We start from the raw sequence: 22,872 nt of genomic DNA, 5'->3' as shown, positions 1-22,872 counted from the left end.
AAAAGGATGGAAACCACGTCCTAGAAAAAGGAAGAAGGTAATCCCTCAACAAACCTAAAAGAAGACAGCCACAAGAACAGAACGCCAACTCTAACAACAAAAATAACAGGAAGCAACAATTACTTCTCCCTAATATCTCTTGATATCAATGGACTCAACTCCCCAATTAAAAGATATAGACTAACAGACTGGCTACACAAACAGGACCCAACATTTTGCTGCCTACACGAAACTCATCTAGAGAAAAAGATAGATACTACTTCAGAATGAAAGGCTGGAAAATAATTTTCCAAGCAAATGGTAAGAAGAAACAAGCTGGAGTAGCCATCCTAATATCTAATAAAATCGACTTCCAACCCAAAGTCATCAAAAAAGACAAGGAAGGGCACTTCATACTCATCAAAGGTAAAATCCTCCAAGAGGAGCTATCAATTCTGAATATCCATGCTCCAAATACAAGGGCAGCCACATTCATTAAAGATACTTTAGTAAAGCTCAAAGCACACATTGCACCTCACACAATAATAGTGGGAGACTTCAACATACCACTTTCACCAATGAACAGATCATAGAAGCAGAAACTAAACAGGGATACAGTGAAACTACCAGAGGTTATGAAACAAATGGATCTGACAGATATCTACAGAACATTTTATCCTAAAACAAAAGGATATACCTTCTTCTCAGCACCTCACGGTACCCTCTCCAAAACTGACCACATAATTGTTCACAAAACAAGCCTCAACATATACAAAAATATTGAAATTGTCCCATGCATCCTATCAGATCACCATGGACTAAGGCTGACCTTCAATAACAAAATACATAATAGAAAGCCAACACACACGTGGAAAGTAAACAACACTCTTCTCAATGATACCTTGGTCAAGGAAGGAATAAAGAAAGAAATTAAGGCCTTTTTGGAGTTTAATGAAAATGAAGCCACAACATACCCAAACTTATGGGACACAATGAAAGCATTTCTAAGAGGAAAACTCATAGCTCTGAGTGCCTCCAAAAAGAACTAGAGAGAGCACACGTTAGCAGCTTGACAACACTACTAAAAGCTCTAGAATGAAAGGAAGCAAATTCACCCAAGAGGAGTAGAAGGCAGGAAATAATCAAACTCAGGGGTGAAATCAACCAAGTGGAAACAAGAAGAACTATTCAAAGAATCAACCAATCAAGGAGCTGGTTCTTTGAGAAAATCAACAAGATAGATAAACCCTTAGCCAGACTCACTAGAGGGCATAGGGAAAGTATTCTAATTAACAAAATCAGAAATGAAAAGGGAGACATAACAACAGACCCTGAAGAAATCCAAACCACCATCAGATCCTTCTACAAAAGGCTATACTCAACAAAACTGGAAAACCTGGATGAAATGGACAAGTTTCTAGACAGATACCAGGTACCAAAGTTAAATCAAGATCAGGTTAATGATCTAAACAGCCCTATATCCCCTAAAGAAATAGAAGCAGTCATTAATAGTCTCCCAACCAAAAAAAGCCTAGGACCAGATGGGTTTAGTGTAGAGTTCTATCAGACCTTCAAAGAAGATCTAATCCCAGTTCTTCACAAACTATTCCACAAAATAGAAACAGAAGGTACTCTACCTAACTCATTCTATGAAGCCACAATTACTCTGATACCTAATCCCCAAAAAGACCGAACAAAGATAGGGAACTTCAGACTAATTTCCCATATGAATATCGATGCAAAAATCCTCAATAAAGTTCTTGCTAACCAAATCCAAGAACACATCAAAACAATCATCCATCCTGACCAAGTAGGTTTCATCCCAGGGATGCAAGGATGGTTCAATATACGGAAATCCATCAATGTAATCCAGTATATAAACAAATTCAAAGAAAAAACCCACATGATCATCTCGTTAGATGCTGAGAAAGCCTTTGACAAAATCCAACACCCCTTCATGATAAAAGTCTTGGAAAGATCAGAAATTCAAGACCCATACCTAAACATGATACAAGCAATCTATAGCAAACCAGTAGCCAACATCAAAGTAAATGGTGAGAAGCTGGAAGAAATCCCACTAAAATCAGGGACTAGACAAGGCTGTCCACTCTCTCCCTACCTATTCAACATTGTACTTGAAGTCCTAGCCAGAGCAATTAGGCAACAAAAGGAGATCAAGGGGATACAAATTGGAAAAGAAGAAGTCAAAATATCACTCTTTGCAGATGATATGATAGTATATATAAGTGACCCTAAAAATTCCACCAGAGAACTCCTTAGCCTGATAAACAGCTTCAATGAAGTAGCCGGATATAAAATTAACTCAAGCAAGTCAATGCCCTTTCTGTACATAAAGGATAAACAGGCTGAGAAGGAAATTAGGGACACAACACCCTTCTCAATAGTCACAAACAATATAAAATACCACGGTGTGACTCTAACTAAGGAAGTGAAAGATCTATATGACAAGAACTTCAAGTCTCTGAAGAAAGAAATTAAAGAAGATCTCAGAAGATTGAAAGACCTCCCATGCTCATGAATTGGCAGGATCAACATTGTAAAAATGGCTATCTTACCAAAAGCAATCTACAGATTCAATGCAATTCCCATCAAAATTCCAACTCAATTCTTCAAGGAATTAGAAAAGGCAATCTGAAAATTCATCTGGAACAACAAAAATCCTAGGATAGCAAAAACCCTTCTCAAGGATAAAAGAACCTCGGGTGGAATCACGATGCCTGACCTAAAGCTGTACTACAGAGCAATTGTGATAAAGACTGCATGGTACTGGTATAACGACAGACAAGTAGACCAATGGAACAGAATTGAAGACCCTGAGATGAACCCACACACTTATGGGCACTTGATCTTCGACAAGGGAGCTAAAACCATCCAGTGGAAAAAAGACAGCATTTTCAACAAATGGTGCTGGCACAACTGGCAGTTATCATGAAGAAGAATGCGAATTGATCCATTTCTATCTCCTTGTACTAAGGTTAAATCTAAGTGGATTAAGGAACTCCACATAAAACCAGAGACACTGAAACTTATAGAGGAGAAAGTAGGGAAAATCCTCGAAGATATGGGTACAGGGGAAAAATTCCTTAATAGAACAGCAAAGGCTTGTGCTGTAAGATCGAGTATCAATAAATGGGACCTCATAAAGTTGCAAAGCTTCTGCAAGGCAAAAGACACAGTCAATAAGACAAAAAGACCACCAACAGATTGGGAAAAAATCTTTACCTATCCTAAATCAGATATGGGACTAATATCCAATATATATAAAGAACTCAAGAAGGTGGACTCCAGAAAATCAAATAACCCCATTAAAAAATGGGGCTCAGAACTGAACAAAGAATTCTCACCTGAAGAATACCGAATGGCAGAGAAGCACCTGAAAAAATGTTCAACATCCTTAATCATCAGGGAAATGCAAATCAAAACAATTCTGAGATTCCACCTCACACCAGTCAGAATGGCTAAGATCAAAAATTCAGGTGACAGCAGATGCTGGCGAGGATGTGGAGAAAGAGGAACACTCCTTCATTGTTGGTAGGATTGCAAGCTTGTACAACCACTCTGGAAATCAGTTTGGTGGTTCCTCAGAAAATTGGTCATAATACTACCAGGGGATCCAGCAATACCCCTCCTGAGCATATATCCAGAAGATATTCCAACCGGTAAGAAGGATTCATGCTCCACTATATTCATAGCAGCCTTATTTATAATAGCCAGAAGCTGGAAAGAACCCAGATGCCCCTCAACAGAGGAATGGATACAGAAAATGTGGTACATATACACAATGGAGTACTACTCAGCTATTAAAAGGAATGAATTTATGAAATTCCTTGGCAAATGGATGGACCTGGAGGGCATCATCCTGAGTGAGGTAACACAATCACAAAGGTACTCACACAATATGTACTCACTGATAAGTGGATATTAGCCCAAAACTTAGGATACCCAAGATATAAGATACAATTTGTTAAACACATGAAACTCAAGAAGAACGAAGACCAAAGTGTGGACACTGTGCCCCTTCTTAGAATTGGGAACAAAACACCCATGGAGAGAGTTACAGAGATAAAGTTTGGAGCTGTGACGAAAGGATGGACCATCTAAAGACTGTCATATCCAAGAATCCATCCCATAATCAGCTTCCAAACGCTGACTCCATTGCATACACTAGCAAGATTTTGCTGAAAGGACCCAGATATATCTGTCTCTTGCAAGACAATGCCGTGGTCCAGCAAACACAGAAGTGGATGCTCACATTCAGCTATTGAATGGATCACAGGGCCCCCAATGGAGGAGCTAGAGAAAGTACCCAAGGAGCTAAAGGGAACTGCAACCCTATAGGTGGAACAACATTATGAACTAACCAGTACCCCAGAGCTCTTCACTCTAGCTGCATATGTATCAAAAGATGGCCTAGTAGGTCATCACTGGAAAAAGAGGCCCATAGGACTTGCAAACTTTATATGCCCCAGTACAGGGGAATGCCAGGGCCAAAATGTCAGAGTGGGTGGGTAGGGGAGTCGTGGGTGGGAGAAGTGTATTGGGGACTTTTTGGATAGCATTGGAAATGTAAATGCGGAAAATACCTAAAAAAAAAAAATTAATTCAAAAAAAAAAAAAAAGATGAACTGGATGAAGACATGGTTTTGATTGTAATTGCAGTGTTTTGTATTTGTATTTGCTGTTGTTGTTGTTGTTGTTGTTGCTGTCATTTCAGAAAAGACCTCACTGAAATATCCCTGGCCAGAACTCACTACTTAAATTAGGCTGACTCCCAACCCATTGAAATCTCCATGCTTCTTCCTGAACAATAATGGATCTAATGGCATATGCTACCCCCACCTAGAATGTAAGACAGTTTCAAATCCTTCTGATCAATTTTCATTCTTTTTTCTTGTCTTTTTTGACATAGGTCTTTATTTCTATTCACCTTATACCTAAACATCCATGTGTGTTTCATAATGGAAAATAACTTCCTTTTCTTTCCTGTATGTATAAAGTACTCTCAACCTAATTTTTACAGTATTTCACATTATTTCTGTAAAAATAAATCCTCTGCACCCATCTCTCTATGGAAAGTAGTAAAATTTTACAAAAACCTCACTCATAGTATCTTAGGTTTTAACACAGTGCAATATGTATTAAAACTGAGAACCAGGCTCATTAAACCCTCACTGTTCTCCCTCTTTGTTCCACCTTAAAACCAAAACTTGCCTTCTGATTGGTTGCTTGTGTCCAAAACAGATGTTGTCAGGGACTATTTTCATTATCTTCATTGTTGGAGTTCCCTTTGTGAAAGCTAAAGAATTCACACAAGCATGAAATTCTGGAGGCCCATTCAGTGTATTATTTCCCACAGCAGAGTCTTATTTATTTAGTCATGTACTAGCAAATTGAGTGAGGTGATATGTATGTAGTTTGTTCTGGGGTTAGATTTTTGTGTTTTTGTTTTTGAATAATTTTTGATACATGGTCTTGATATGCATATTAATTTGAAACTCCTACTTTCTCAAATCCTCTGCCTCAGTGATGTGACCGTTGCCAGCCTGACAACAGCAAACATGGTCCTGGCAGACCTGGTCCTTATTCCCCATCCTTGTGCCTTCCTAAAAACCATTATATTTCATTTCTAAAGGTAGACCCCAAAGTCCCTTCCTTTATTTGGATATTTCCTCTTCTTGAGAGTCACTACCAAGACTAAGCTTTCAAGTCTAGCAATGAAAAGTCTCTTTTGGCTTATGTAATTACCCACTCCAATTAAAATTAAAATACCGTATGCTCACATGGGGTTTACAAGCCTTTGACCTATAGGCTAGGTATTCTCTTTCTATCCAGAGGTAGTCCTTTCATCCTGCCATGTCCCCGAACACGAATACCACTTTACCCTCTCCCTTGTTCTCTTCCCCTCTGCTGTGTCTATCTCCTGTCATTGTCTTTTATCCCTTGGCCTTTTTCCCTGTGAAGCACATAGATCTCCTTTGTGCTGAGAACTTGGTCTGATGGTATTTTGGGCTGACTCTGAGTATACCTACATTATTGTTCATTCCTAACTCCAGCCAGAAGCATCTTTCATTCTCTATGGGCATCCTTCTAGAAAACCCAGTTTTAAATTGTGTAAGGCTATTCATAGACTCTCATGAAGAACATCCTGGTACATTTTCTTTAAAAAAGAAAATTGCCTCTCATGGATGTGCACATATTTAATCTCAGCTCACCAGGGACTCTACAGAGAACAATAAGCCCCATAACAAGCAAGTGAGGCAGAGCTCCATGGAATTAGGTCCAGTAGCTAGCCTGGATGTTAAAGAGATGAACTAAAGTGAGTAAGGAGATTGAGATACGTTCCATAGAGAAATCTTAGAAGCCTGCTGTTTAATCACCTCAGTATCTTAAAGAAGCTGTACTACACATGAAGTTTTGGAGACCCCCAAGAGAACCAGTCACAGGGAATCAGGGGATGGTGTTAGAAACACTTCTTATACAACATATAAACTGTTCTGGAAGTATAAAGCATTAGATAGCTTAAGGTCACATCATCATGTCCTTCTCATTTTGATATCAGTTCTCTGATTATTCATATGTTGCATATAATATCTTCCCGCAAAAGACAAATAGGAGAAAATAGTTCCTGACTTATGACTGCTTGGTATTCACTTGGTCTTCATTTTCTTGACTTTTGAAAAACCCTGTTCCTTCACCCCATTTTTCTCCATATCTAAGTCACTTGTTATCTGAATGTACTACATACAAATCTGTTTCCCAAAAGTTGAACACTTTGTGAAGCCCTGTGCTTTGGGTCCAATTCATGAGAACTGTTCCTGAGATTCAAGAAGCTACACATATCTGAGGTTGAACTAATTATGGTTATGAGGAAGGAGGAAATAAGACAGAGGTATAGATGCTGGGAATGATTAGGCTCTGTGCTCTGATAGAGACATACCAGCACCCCAGAAAGTCAATGCATTTATTGTATGCAGTCAACAGATGGGAACAACATTTTCATGCAAGGATGCCTGTATTGTAACACACACAAACTACAATAATCATAGAGAATAAAATAGTGCTTAACATCTTTTGTAGATGCAATACTCTTCACCAGCTCTGAGGACAATCCTTTCTTTTCAATGTGTCTCAGACATTTAGGTGGTTGACACATCTATGCTCCTTCCAGCAAGGGACATTCACTTAGGATATCAATTCCCAATAGTATGCTACCATTTCTCACTTCCAAAATCAAGCCCAGGGAGGGTTCTTTTCAAAAAAGCAACATTGGGTCTCCAGATCATAAACAAAGGACCCACCACACTTGGATGGAGCATTTGATTGTACCAAAGGTGACTTTCTTGGGATCTCTTATAGCCCTGAGTATATCCAGGAGCTCAGAACAAAAATTTTCTAATCTGTGTGATAGTACTACATCCCTGTTATCATAGCACTCCTGAGGGGCAGGGTACAGCTCATCAGCTAGCTGGCTAAGCTTAGCTGTGTGGTGTAGAAGTTTTTTCAGGAAAAGCAGAGAGAGTTCATTACCATAGAAATTAACTACTGTGAGCTGGTAACATTGACTTAGGGCAGGCAGCAGGGCATTGAAGTGAGTTTCCCCCATTTCACATGACATCAATTGCAGGGATTTCAGGGTATGTTTAACTCTCTCAAGGAGAAACCCAAGGGGCTCAAGAAGTAAATTACTTAAACGTACATCAATCAGGTGGAGAGATCTGAGCTCAAAAATATTCAGGCAATAGGGGAGGTAATCCAAGTCTGACTGTGAGAGGTCACAGTCAGTGAATGAAAGTACCTCCAAGGGCTTCTTCAGGCACCTGGGGAGAGAAGAAATGATTGCTTTCTGGAAAATTGTGACAATCAGGGTTGATAGATTGGCAGACAAGCAGATGACACTTCTCACAGACTCAGTCTGACAATACATTGAGGTCAAACCCCACCCAGGACATTGCCCTCTGTTGTCTGTTCACACAACTCATATCATTCTAGTCTGAGGCCTGTCTATAGCAACATGATTCAGAACCTGGCAAGAAAGCACACCAATGGATATATCAGGCCAACTTGGTGTATGTAGGAAGAAATACCTACCCCAAATAAAATTTAACAACTTCCTACTGCTATTTTTAAAAGTTGTCAGAGGTTTTGTGCCTCCAAGGTCCATGATCCTTTCCTCGCCATGAACCTCAGTGTTACATATTTCTCATCTACTCAACCTATTTCTGAGCTCTAAACATGAGCAATAAGAACGATGCTTATATCCGGCCATATATATCTTATCACATAGTTCATTTGCTCATATATGCTATGTCTCTATTACTGCTAAGTTTATGGTGACCAGACCATCATGGACTACCAAGACTGTAAAACAAAACAAAACAAAAGAAAAACAACTAGAAAATAGAAAAGCAAAGAGAAGAGAGGTGTTTTATCTTGTCTATTGGACTCTTTCAATCCTTCCTTACCTGAGACATTCTATAAAAATGACACCATGTACATAGAGTTCTTGGAGATGGTGGAATGTAGGAAGATGAGAAATCACTTTAATCACTTTTTCCTCATTAAGATTTCTATAATCATCTATATTGAGGGTATATATGATCTCATCTAGCGTAAGTGAGAGTAGATTGCTCATCTGTTTCAGGTAGGAATTAAGAAAATCCAAATCTTCTAGGCAAAGACAAGATAGTTCCAGATCTTCTATATATTCTGCATGTACAATTTTGAACATTTCTACGACTGTGGCTTTGGTTAAGCCATAAATTTTCAGCTTTCTACAGTGTAGATGAATGGAATCTTCTCTCTGGTAGGCCCACTGCAACAAGTAAGTGGAACATTTATCAAGGTGGCCCTCCATGAATTGGAGTTCTGTTGTCACTTTCAATTTGTTCTTTGTCCCATAGCCAGGACTATTCTCAACTGGGTTCTCCTGTTCCATGAACTCTGGTAAGCCTTCAACTTCATGGGATCCAGCCCATACCACAACCAAATCATGGCTCAAAGTGATCTCTCTGAGCTTGCACCTACTGTGGGAGAAATGAGTATAATTTTGAGAAGGTAAGGGACAACACATTTTATCGTTTGATTACCTCTCACATTTCACACTTCAACTTTTTCTTCCAAAACTTTGCTTATTCCTGTGCCTAGAATGAAACCATGAGCCTCACACTGAGTAAATTAATAACATTCTTTGCACAAAGGGTACCTTTAGCCCTGTCATACTTCTCTTCATTCCAAGACCTTTAATTCCATTTTCATTTCACTTGAACCTTTTTGGGATGCAGGAAAAGGTTCATTCCTCACTGAGTTTGCCTATTCTTTTCTGTCTTCTGTATTATCCATTATTTGCCCAGATAGCCAAGACTGAGCTCAAGCCTCTGTAACCCTCTAACCCTCTACATCCAGTGAAGAATAATCCTGAATATGGAGTGAAGAAAAAATTGAAGATCAGAAGCCCCTGATCCACAATTGTCCAAATATTCTCTGTCCCTAATTGTTCATTCTCAGCACTCAGGTAAACCTCCACCAACCCCAGCTGATCCTGCCTACCTGTAAAGAACTGGTTTTGAAATCAGTATATCTATCCCCTCAAGAACAGCCTTCAAAGTGTCTAAGTTGAGGTTCTTTAGCATCGTTCCTACAGAAAGGTATGGGAAGGGCCACACAGGTATCATGGCAGCCAAGATCTTTGTATGTCCATCAATAATTGCCTCCTTAAACATCACTGGGAACATCATATTGGGCAGGTCCTTGAGAGCAGAAATGGCCAAGTACTCATCCCTCAGTAGACGCTGTCTTGTTAGCTCCATCAGAGTGGGTGGCGAGTAGAAATTCATTGTGTCTTCTTCTAAAGAGTCATGCTAGGGAAGCCAGGGAAAATATCATTAATGACAAGAAACTTAGCAAGTCTTTTATCCCAGACAGGTAAATATGGGGCTTGGATCACTACTGATGAAGATGGAATACTCAGTTTACCAATTTGAGTACACTCAGTTGTTTTTTCTTTGTTCTTTGAGAAAATGTCTTTACACAACTACCTATATCCTTGGCTGTCCTGAAACATACTTATAGACCACACTGGCCTGGACTCCACAAAGAACTACCTGCCTATGCCTGCCAAGTGCTGAAATTACATGTGTGTTCCATCACTGCTCAGTCTGTGCCACCATAATATGTCTAATCCGGAACTGCTTGATCTGGCCTGTGCTGGTTTTAAAGCTATACTTCTTTCTTGCATTATGATGTATCTCCAAAATATCCTAGTTCCCAAAGAACACATCCAATTGTAGCCACAGCTGGGGTGAATACATCCCACTAGGGAGGGATCACCAGAAACTCTGAAGCCTCAGTCAGGTGTTGGATGATGAAGAGACTGTGTTTAGCTCTCCAGTCCCTCAAAGAAAAGAAAGAAAATCAATTTACAAGTTAACTATAATCTCTATTTATCCAGCTACCCTGCATGGAATAAGTCGCAGCATCTTTGACATTCCCATAATTAGTTATTGACATCAATCTTTGATTATGACCATACAAATCATTTGGAGAAGGTGTTCACAAAGTTCCAAGCTTGAGGTCTAAATAGAGTTGTAAAGAAACACTAAAGTCAGTAATCCTTCAGGAGCCATTAACATGGTCTCTAACTCTTTATAAAGCATCCTTAAAGAAGAGACTATGAGGTTGAGGTTATAATTCACATGCTAAAGTCAGAGACTCATTAGTTCAATAACATAATTGGTTACTTCAACAGTACTAGGAAATCTAGCCTAAGACCTGCAGAAACAAAAGGAGAGCCAAAAAATATATGAAAAGGGAGCATAAATTTTAAGTTTAAATTATAATAAGATTTTTCATTGAATACTTAATAAAAACATGCTAGCTTCTTCCTGAATTTTCAAACACATGATAGGTTCCTTGTAAAGAATAGGCCATGTATCCTTCAGCATATAGAAATACCTTGCTTGCTTTTGTTTATTGGTTTGTTTTGTTTTGCTTCATTGATACATGATCTTACCCAAAGTTCTTTGAAACTTACTATATAAATTAGGCTGCCACCCAACTTAGAGACTACACCCCCCTTCCTGTTGGAGTCAAGTATGAGTACAGGAGGAGAGGAGGGAGTGAGACTGTGATTGTGATATAATGTCTTTTATACACACACACACACACACACATATCTATATATACATATAGATGTACATATACAATATATACAAACATTCGTATAAATGTATATACGGCTTTCTTCCTCCAAATTTGAGGACATTCTGAGTTCACTAAATAAGAGACTATTAGTTACCTCACTCAAGATGAGGCCCTCCAGGTCCATCCATTTGGCTAGGAATTTCATAAATTCATTCTTTTTAATAGCTGAGTAGTACTCCATTGTGTAAATGTACCATAATTTCTGTATCCATTCCTCTGTTGAGGGACATCTGGGTTCTTTCCAGCTTCTGGCTATTATAAATAGGGCTGCTATGAACATAGTGGAGCATATGTCCTTCTTACCGGTTGGGACATCTTCTGGATATATGCCCAGGAGAGGTATTGCTGGATCCTCCGGTAGTACTATGTCCAATTTTCTGAGGAAACGCCAGACTGATTTCCAGAGTGGTTGTACAAGCTTGCAATCCCACCAACAATGGAGGAGTGTTCCTCTTTCTCCACATCCTTGCCAGCATCTGCTGTCACCTGAATTTTTGATCTTAGCCATTCTGACTGGTGTGAGGTGGAATCTCAGGGTTGTTTTGATTTGCATTTCCCTGATGATTAAGGATGTTGAACATTTTTTCAGGTGCTTCTCTGCCATTCGGTATTCTTCAGGTGAGAATTCTTTGTTCAGTTCTGAGTTAACACAATCACAAAGGAACTCACACAATATGTATTCACTGATAAGTGGATATTAGCCCAAAACTTAGGATACCCAAGATATAAGATACAATTTGCTAAACGCATGAAACTCAAGAAGAATGAAGACCAAAATGTGGACACTGTGCCCCTTCTTAGAATTGGGAACAAAACACCCATGGAAGGAGTTACAGAGACAAAGTTTGGAGCTGTGATGAAAGGATGGACCATCTAGAGACTGCCGTATCCAGGCATCCATCCCATAATCAGCTTCTAAACGCGGACACCATTGCATACACTAGCAAGATTTTGCTGAAAGGACCCAAATATAGCTGTCTCTTGTGAGACTATGCAGGGGCCTAGCAAACACAGGAGTGGATGCTCACAGTCAGCTATTGGATGTATCACAGGGCTCCCAATGGAGAAGCTAGAGAAAGTACCCAAGGAGCTAAAGGGATCTGCAACCCTATAATTGGAACAACATGATGAACTAACCAGTACCCCAGAGCTCTTGTCTCTAGCTGCATATGTATCGAAAGATGGCCTAGTCAGCCATCACTGGAAAGAGAGGCCCATTGGACTTGCAAACTTTATATGCCCCAATATAGGGGAATGCCAGGACCAAAAGAATGGGAATGGGTGGGTAGGGAAGTGGGGGGCACTATGGGGGACTTTTGGGATAGCATTGGAAATGTAATTGAGGAAAATATGTAATAAAAAATATTAAAATTTTTTTAAAAAGTGACTATTAGTGAGCAGATGCAAATACCATTTTTTTTGGTATTTTGTGTTTGTTTGCTAGTTTTTCATTATTTATTTAGTAATGTATCTATCTATCTATTTTTATTTATTTAATATATATGAGTACACCGTCCCTGTCCTCAGACACTCCTATAGAGGGCACCAGAGCACATCATGAACGGTTTTGAGCCACCATGTAATTACTGGGAATTGAACACAGTACTCCTTTAAGTACACTCAGTGTTCTTAAACACTGAGCCATCTCTCTAGCCCCTCGTTTTGCCTTTCTAAAAGACATATATAATATCTGGATATTTTGATACTCACAGACTTCCTCTGCCTTCCTGTTGCTGGGATTAAAAGCCCACCAAATAATACCAGGCTTAAAGCAACATAAACATCAGTACTCAAGACACTCCAGTAACTTACATCTGACACTCCGGCCAAGAGTGCCTAGAATTGAAGGTCACCCTGACATTCTTAGTGAGATTGTCTCAAGAAACAAAAAGCAAAACTAAATAAAACTAAAATACCCTACAGAAACCACTATGACCTAATTAATAATCAGATGTAATTGAGAACACACTTGGATATTCTGGTTAAGCAGCCTTCAGGTGTTTGTGGTAGGAGAATCTTTGTTATTTTAAAGCCCAGCAATTTTTTTTTACATTTTTTAGTTTACATTCCAGCAATTTTTTAGTTTACATTCCAGCCACTGCCCCTCCCATAGTTCCTAATATAATTTCTACTCCCCCTTTCCTCCAATAGGGTGTTTTCCTTCCCCCACCAACGCTTCCAGCATCTGCCTTCTCGAGGTCCTCAAGTCTTTCCCACTGAAGCTAGACCAGGCAGTCCTCTGCTATACATGGACTGGGTGCTTTAGACAAGCCTGTGTATACTGTCAGGAAAGGGGCTCAGTCTCTGGGAGCTCCCAGGCATCCAGGTTGTTGAGATTGGTAGAATCACTATTTGGTCGCCCTCCCCTTCAGCTACTTCAACCCTTCCCCTAATTCAAACCTAGAAAAAAACCTCGAATGAACAGCAGGCACTTAAAGAAATGTTCAAAGGGAAATGTAAATCAAAATGACCTTAAGATTACACCTTGCAACAATCAGAATGGCTAAGATAAAAAAATCTCCATTGATTGCACATGATGGTAAGGATGTGCAAGGAGAAAACACTCCTCCATTTCTGGTGGGATTGCAAACACATGCAACCACTCTGGAAATCAATCTAGTTGTTTCTTTGAAAACTGAATAAACTTTTACCTGACAAACCAGCTATATCACTCCTGGTTTTATACCCAGATTACACCCCATCATACCACAAGGACACTTGCTTCTCTATGTTCATAACAGCCTTATTTGTAATAGCCACGTGCTGGCTAGAAACAATGTAGATAGCGCTCGATTGAAGAGTGGATACAGGAAATATAGTTCATTTACACAATGGAAAACAATCCAAGTAACAAAAAATGAGGACATCAAAAAATTTGATGGCAATTGGACAGAACTAGAAAATACCATCCTGAGTGAGGTAATGCAGACCCAAAATCCCATGCATGTCATGTACCTATTGTTAAGTAGATATAAGTCAAAGAGTAAAAAATACCTAGGATACAGGTCAGGCAAACTTTCTCAGAGGGAACTCATTTTAAAAAAGAACCACCAAGTAATGCATTATATGAGCAAATTTCAAGTGAGGACAAGGCTAGACTAGGTTGTGTAAGGTAAACATCCTTATGGAGCTGAGGGACTTACTTGATCTGGACAATGGTTACACATCACCATATTCAGGCAGGGGAAAGCTGCAACTCCCGGTTTCAAAAACTGATCATTTCTATGCCTGCTTTGACTCTTTATATAGTTTTCAGCTGAACCATCCCCTTGTAGCCACACCCTTGGAGTCAAAGGAAGCCTCTGGATCAATAGTTGAGTCTCTACCCACTTGCTCATTTTCAGATTTGGATGGTGTAGGTAAATTGAATCAGATCCATACAGAGGAAGATTCTTAGGCCAGAGAGTCAACAACTGGTTTATTGAAGCAAAGTAGCTTGCATCATGCCTTTCATCACAGCAATTATGATGAACAAAAAAGCATAGACAGGTGGATCTCAGAATTATAAAACATTGTTAGACTCCAAGCATATAGCTCTTATCCAAACTCATACTCACTATATATTGAGGTCAACACCCAGGACATGAATTTCTAGTTTCTGTCCATACTATTCATAGCATGCTAGTCTGAGGCCTGTGAGTATCAGCATGGACAGGATTCAGGGCATGGCAGGAAACCACAGCAATGGCCGTACAAGATCAACATGGTGCAAGAAGGTCTCTTACATCCAACATAAACTCTCATCCTTGTCCCAGTCTCAGCTCAGTGATTCCTGTGTTTCCTCCTCCATTCTCCAGCACTTCATGGAAAATGAGATGGAAAAGACCAAGTTGGTATTCTAACTATTCTCTACTGTGTAGGATTTCCCAACATTCATGTGGTTTGGATGACTTCTTCTTTGATTTCTGACACTGAGTTCACCACACAGCCCAGACTTGTCTTGAAGTGTAGAGTATTCTGTCTCAGTGTGGAAATTCCACAGCTATCACAGAAATAATATGAGAGGAGAAAGGGCAGGAGGGAAAGAAATACAAGCTGAAGGATTTAGTGGCATGTCTATCACAGATTCACAGTCTCTCATGGTAATCTTATGTTGTTACATGGCTCCAGAGCTGCTTAGAGAAAATTTGAATGTCTTGGATCACTTTTAAATTTTAGACACAGCCTGGATCTACAGCCAGGTGGTCACCAGTTCACAGACCTACCTGATTTTCTAATTTAGTATAATAAAGCCCACTGTCACACAGGATATTATAATAACTTCAAATTAAAGAGTAATGCCATACATTTCACAGATTCTCCTCAGTCTGTCCTTGGCAGACTCAATCTGTGGAAAGCAGAACCTATGTTGTTGGGCATATGACAGTAGTACTGCCACTTTTGAGGGCCTCAAGAGATAATCATTTTGCCATGACAAGAGGCTGGTCACATTGCTTTCTCCTGAATTTCTAAAGGGAAATGAGATTCAGAGGAACATATTTTGTTACCTCGTGAGACAAAGGTTAATTTTATCTGGGTTCCTTGTGAGAGCCTCTATATACTGAGACTGCTGAGTGTTTGGACTTGAGACCCCTAGAGAATACAACAGGGTACTATGAGTTCTCCTGCATTGCAGATCAGGGACCCTGGCCTTCTGGTGGTTTCTGGAATGGGGAAGATTTACAGTTCCTAGGACATTGCATGAATATATGGCAACTTAGTGCTTTATCAGACCTTTTCTGACTCAGTCATGTCCTTGTGGACAGGTATGCTGAATGACGTCCTGAGCTCCTGGATACACAGAAACTAAAGGCAGCCCAAGGTACAGGAACAATCAACTCCAGTCCAGTCCTCAGAAGGAAGACATTAGGCAGGAATCTGCAGCTGTAGTTCAATCCTGTAGAATCCATTAGGGTTGCCAATTGGATTCAGGAGATGCCACAGAAGTGGCAAGCTGGCACAGGAAATTCACAAGTTGTTCTTGACAAGTTAATCTTAATAGCAGCATTATCACAAGTCTAGCTCAAATCAAACCAATACATGGGTGCTGTTAGTGAAAAGTAGTGAGCTAGAGCAATACAAACCAAAGCGCACTGCTGGTCTCCAACTATCTGTGTGGCCATATTTACTCCTTTATCAAGCATCCTTTACTTGTCCAGTATATTGAAGCATCCTTTCACCTGTGTCTGCTTCAGGAAAACAGTCTTTCTTGTCCGAGGCATCCTTTCAGCTATATACCACAGGAAAACATCATTTGTTATAACTAACTTTCCAAAGAAACTATAAGTCTCTACTTCAGTAAGGAGGTGATGCAGAGAGATCTCTGAGTTTCAGGCCAGCATTTTCTGCAGAGCAATTTCAAGTACAGCCAGCACTACACTAACAAATTGAAAAAAAAAAAAAAAGGAAAGGAAAGAAACAAAGAAAGAAGACCAAAACCCAAGTTAGCCAAAATAAGAAAAAAATACCTTTTAAATGAAAAGCATTTGTGAATATTTAATCACATGATCACTCCAGTATGCTAGACATAAATTATATATATATACATATATATTTGAGTATATATATATATATATTCATTCAATTTTATAAATACAAATATAAATATAAATGAATATATATATTCATTCAGTTTTCAATTTTGGGGGTGATAAGGTCATTTGTCACTCTTCAATTTTTTTGTCATATTTAAACATGTGTTTGTGTGTGTCTTTAATGAGAAAGGTTAACATAGATGAAAATTCCAGAAGCCAAAGTAGTAGAACCCTGTGGGTCTGTAGTTTTAGATGATTGTGAGCTGATACGACTTGGAATTTCAGTGGGGTCCTTTGAAAGTCTCAACATCTCAGAGAAAGACTCAATAGAACAAAGCAGAGAGTGTTCCTGCTTCTTTTACACTTTAAATTACTTTTCAAAAATTCTCTCCTGTGTCCCAGATGGGACTTGAGATCCTCATTCACCCACTTTCTCTCACTGAGTGCTGTACTACCATCCCCAGCATGCTTAGCACATGCTTATGGGGCCATATTTCTTCAGAGATCATCCTGTATTCAAAGGACACTAGTAGATGACAAATGTCTCTTTCCTTTTCTACAGCCTTTACTCTGTTGAAACCTGAGTTGTCACTATTCTTTTGGGATTAAAGTCTTTGTTTTGTAACATTTTGCCAAGCTGACCTCTGCACTCCTTTTGTAGCCATCACCAGTAGCAATAAAACAATTAATACATACTTCTTGATCATCATTGGTATGTTTATGAAAATATAGACTAGTGGCTCCATTGCTTCAATGTCACTGTTGTTATCTGGTGACCATGAAAAAGTTCTTTGTAGGAAGTATTCAGTAGGAATGCTCTAAACAGAAGTGACAGCTGGTATAGGACCACTTGAATCAGAGTCCACTTGAAGTTGATCTCTACTAGATATCAGAATTTGATATTATCTACATCACATGCATATTCATAGGCTGTATTTATTTCTCAGGAAGAAATACATGAAAACACATAACTTTTTCTGCATGTGTTTGAGAGTTTTGCCTTCACTTATCCTTTGTTTCCTATCTCCACAGTACCAGTGGAGACCAGAAAAAGGTAACACATTACCTGTCATTGGTGTTATAGAATGCTGTAACCATACAATTGAAGCTGGTATGGGATACAGGGGCAGTTGAAAGAGCAGACAAGATCACTAAGGATGAACCATCAATTAGAACAACCTCTGTCTCCATATTTCTGTTGAGACAATGTTTTACTATGTAGTCTTGGCTTCTCTGCAATATTCTTTGATGACCAGTCAGCATAAGAAGTCATAGTAATCTGCTGTTCTCTGCTTCTGTTTTTCTGAGATTGAGGGCACTGGTCCCTGCTGCGGACCAGCCTCAGTTGGCCCCCCTCAATCCTCAGGAGAAATCAAGGCTCCAGACATGTGGGCAGGAGCTGGCAATGAGAAGGGTGACAAACACACAGGGACACAAGGGAGTGAGCAGTATCTGAATGCAATTTTTGTCAAAGTGAGTATCAGTCTTATATGTTAGAGAAAAAAAAGAAGTTAAGTAATGCATTAAGGCCATCCAAGGTACATTGACGTTATCTGATGCAAAATTACCTTTACAATCAAACAGATGACAGTGTACTAAAAGCTAACAGGAACCAACTGGGATAAAAACAATGTTAATAACTGGGATCAAAAGCAGCCTCACCTAAGGTCAGCTTAATTTTAGAAGCCAGGGGCAAGGGCTTCATGCCCTTGCCATATTTCCAATTCTAGTTTATTGTATAGTCCACCTTCCCCCTAGGCCACTGTAAATTCCTATGTATGGTAGTGGCTCAACTATCTATAATTCTAAGTATTTACTCTAGTTCCTTCTTAGACCACAACCTTCCTTCTTCCTAGGCCATGGTAAATTCTTGCATATGGGAGTAGCTTGCCCTGACATTTCTAACTCTTATTCGGTAAAACACTTTTAAAAAGCATGCAAGACCCTCCACCTTATTACAGGGACAAATTTGGAGCATTTGTGCTATGGGAATGCCAAGGTTCCAGGACACTACGTTTCTGTGAACTTTTGCCTCAGAACTGCATCCAGGGTTTTAGGCCTGTCACTACTGGAGTGGATGTAGCAGGTCCTCATTCCTGATAAGATATTTTTCCCTACCATCAAAGTACTTTTATATGTCACTTAAATGAGGTCAGGTCACATAGAACAAATCGTTCATAGGAAGTGAAGTCAATTTCATGGGCATGCCCTTAATGTCTTTGCATTGCAGTGTCCATTTATTTATAGAGGAGGGGACATTAACCAGGTTCATCATGCTAGGCACTCACCTGGTACTTCTTATCTTCCCATAACTCCCAGTTGCTTACAGATTATGGTGTGACTCAAAGAGTAACCACAGAGATGAGGAAGTTGTCCATAGAAAGCACCTCATCCTGCATCTTCTATTTTACCCTACAAAGTCTATCTGGCATGGGCCTGAGACCCTGAATCCAGATCTCTGATACTGTAATCTGCCAGAAGATTACAGTAGTGCATCCTGATCTCCCACCCATGTGTTCTTCTTTTTTATAAATTATTAGAGCAAAGTCTGATGTAGAGTCACCCAGCTGAAGCTAGTCTTGAACATTTCATCCTCAAGCTATGAACGCTTGAGTATGGCTAGGAGTGGATTCCTTGCATTCAACAGTGAAACTATTTGTTTAGATCTGTCTAATGTCTCTGCCTGAGGTAGTTAGAGTGCAAGAGGCACCGTGATTCCTCCAGGCTACTTTTGACAGGCGAACTGTGGTCACAAAGGTCAACCCAAGTCTCAATATGGGGGGTTCAGCAGCATACCCCGCTAATTCCTGCACTTAAGAAGAAGATGTTAGAGAATCAGAAGACCAAGGTTAGTTTTGCACCATAGAATGTCCATATCTAGACTGGGACAGAAGAGATTCTCCAGCAACAACAAACATCCTAAGTAGAGACAATAGAGAGCCTTATGATCCCATAATTAAGAACTCTACCTCACCTGCTCACGTTTGAGCTATCTTTCAATCTGGTACTTAGTCTGGAATATTGTGAACTAACTGGAAGACCCTTTTTCAGGAAAACAAGTACACAGTTATGGTGGGACACAACTGGGATGCCAGCAATCCTGAGGTAGTTCATACGGAATGTTCTATGCTCTGTTCTGGCTACTTCATCACAGATGCTTGGCCTCTCTGCTGGTCCTGGGAAGCTGTTTTGATAGAGTATGATTATTCAAGTCACACCATTATTGACTATTCCATCATGGTGGAACCAGGTTATGACATAATGACCATGACCACTCTTCAGTGCAAAGCAGGGACCCAGAGATGCCCATTAGGCTAAGTGGGCCCTTAAGAAGAAGCAATATGAGACCCACATGACTGTATGTCAGGTGCCTCCTGCATTGTCATTTACTCTCTGTCACACCCTCTGCATCTCTTCATTAGTCACCCCAGACACTGAGTCTCATGCCCAGTTTTCAACATTTCCCATCCACTCAGCTCATAGGCTAAAAAAGTGAACATTTTACTTATAGGAACCAGAGCAGACTGGTGTCAATTCTCTCAGATCTGAAAACAGAAAAGACCTGGGCAACTGTACAAATCTATGTTCTCCATATGCCATGTCCTCTTCTCTTTCCTGTTACTTCACATTAGATTAGATAAGGATTGCTGTGCTGTCTTGTGTCTAAACTGTCTCTGAATCAATTGTAATGTCCTGATGAAGGTGAAGGACTTACCTGGTCTGGACACTGGTGACAGTTTCCTATTTCCAGAATGTCTGAGCAGTCCCTATGGATACAAAGCCCTGAATGTAGCTCCTAGAACACTTTTGCAAACCTTTTTCCTGTCATCTTTAGCAGCTGTACCAGCATCAAAAAAGTAAGCACACCTGATGACTTTTCTCAAATCCTTTAATCTTATGTGAGTCATCTTTCTCAATACTCATTAAACTAAAGATTCATGGAAGAAGTATCAAACAGGCAATCATCCCAAAACCCAAATGAATATCCAGAATATGCAGAGTTATAGAGTTCATTTATTGAATTTTAACTTTCATTTTGTGTTTTGTTTTTTGTTTTTATTTTTGTTTTCAAGACAGGGTTTCTCTGTGTTGTTCTGGACATACTGGAACGCACTCACCAGTCTGGACAAGAGCTCAAATATCTGCCCCACCCCAAGTGTCGGGATTAAAGGCCTGTACTACAACTGTCAGGCTCACTATGTTGTTTATTTAAATTTACTTTATTAATGCACTTGGCTTCATATTTGATTTTGTGACAGACTTTTACTCTCTATATAATCTTGATTTGGACTCTCAGCAATCCTCCTAGTTTGTCTTCCCAGAAAGAAGGATGACTATTGTAAAGAAACATAGAGTTGCCTAAATTTTATACATTTGTTCCTAGTATTGATCTAGGTATGAGTCAGTTCAGGGTTTAATTTGTACCTGATAATAGACGAAAAAAGAAAAAAAAGGAATCTAAGACAAGACAGCTGAAATATTTTGTCTGGACTGTGACTGTTCTGAAGTTCACAGCTGAGCTAGGTAAGCTGTCAGTCATTAGGTGTAGCAGCTCTGAGAAGGCTGAAGTGGGAGGATGATAAAGGATCAGTTCAAAGTTATCCTCAGCTACACTGCAAGCTTGGGGATAGGCATAGCTAAGGAATATCATTTCTTTTATTCTTAGGTCAAACCACACCAAAACAAATAAGGGTGGTTTTGAGTTGAATCTGCCCTTGGTTCGCCATAAATTAAGGGAAAGTGATGCGTCCAGCAGGTCCAGTTATTCGAGGGTCTCGAGGGGACCTCCTCCTAAGAACCAAATGGGGGGTAGAGAGGGACGAGGGCCTTGTGCAAATAACGACACAGAAACAGTTCTGGAATGCATCAAGGCCCCAAATGTATTAGTCAGGCCCGAGGTTTAAATGTACAAGCAAAAGGGGAAGTACAGATACTTATCAGTGGGAGGGGTAGGGCAATACAAGCAAAAGGAGAAGTACTTATGGGAGGGGGCAATATAAATTCTTTCTTTTGGCAGCTACATGGGGAAGCAGGAACTTGGTGGTATTAGGGTGTGGTCAGGACATCAGCGATGACTTAGGGCTGGAACATCTCATGGTTGTTCTCGGAATCCATGTGTTGGTGGCCCGCTTTTGACCCTTTTCTTCTCAGGGGGAGAGGCCCAATTTAGAGATCAGGACAATAGTGCTGTCTTAATAGCTCCCAACAGGAAAGGATCAGCCAAGACACTAGAAAGAAAAGGAGCCCTTCCGGTCAGCACTAGCACTGGGTCACCTTGGGCACTGTTTTGGCAGACACCCCCATGGTCCCTAGAGGACTCTCCACAGTATCTTAGGATCACTGGTGAGCAGAACACAACATCAGTTCCAATCCAATTGTGCAGGGCCTGTGACAGAAGGAACAAGGACACTAGAACCCTTCCTGTCCAGAGGCTCAGGTTCCTTTTCATCAGTTCAGGTTTACCTTGGTTTGAACAGACCAGAGAGCTCCACGATCCTCAAAGGAGACACCATTTCCAGGCACTGTAACATGCCCAGGATCTTAGGACAACAGGATCCCAGGATAACAGGAGGTAGGTCACACTAGCATTTCAGGGTCCCAGAGGAGCTTGACTGCCAAGAACTCTGACACTCCCAGAATCTCAGGTTCACAGGAGCCCACAATTAAAAGATCATAGAGAAAGCTGGACTCTGAGGAGTTCTGAATCAACTGGGATTATATGAAGGACAGGCTCCAATCAGATATATTGTGGGCAGCAAGCACTTGAGATAATCAGATGGCAGGAAGCAAGCACAAGAACAGAAGCAACAGAATCCAAGATTACTTGGCATCATCAGAACCAAACTTTCCCACCATAGGAAGTCTTGGATACACCATCACACCAGAAAAGCAATACATGGATCTGAAGTCACTTCTCATGATGATGATGGAGGACTTAAAAAGGAAATACAGGAAAACAGCTAGAAGACTTTAAAGAGGAAACACAAAAATCCCTTAGAGAGCTACAGGAAAACACTACCAAACAGGTGATGAAATTGGACAAAATCATCCAGGATCTAAAAATGGAAGTAAAAACAATAAAGAACTCGCAGTTTAATGAAAATGAAGCCACAACATACCAACACTTATGGGACACAATGAAAGCAGTCCTAAGAGGAAA

At 40.0% G+C, this 22,872-nt stretch overlaps 1 protein-coding gene across 1 annotated transcript; it reads right to left on the bottom strand.

The window, feature by feature from the left end:
• Positions 1 to 7,230: 7,230 nt before the first annotated feature.
• Positions 7,231 to 14,372, bottom strand: LOC110293446 (oogenesin-2-like). The gene is given in 5 exon segments (XM_085838360.1): positions 7,231 to 7,311; positions 7,313 to 7,817; positions 8,463 to 9,023; positions 9,547 to 9,857; positions 14,343 to 14,372. Coding segments are annotated over 5 exon segments (1,488 nt in total).
• Positions 14,373 to 22,872: the final 8,500 nt, after the last annotated feature.

This window comes from Mus caroli, unplaced genomic scaffold (genome assembly GCF_978045245.1).
Source record: "Mus caroli unplaced genomic scaffold, Mus_caroli_1 scaffold_6, whole genome shotgun sequence".
Lineage (NCBI taxonomy): Eukaryota > Metazoa > Chordata > Mammalia > Rodentia > Muridae > Mus > Mus caroli.
Note: the sequence above shows the minus strand (reverse complement) of the source record. Positions and strands in the feature narration are given on the sequence as shown.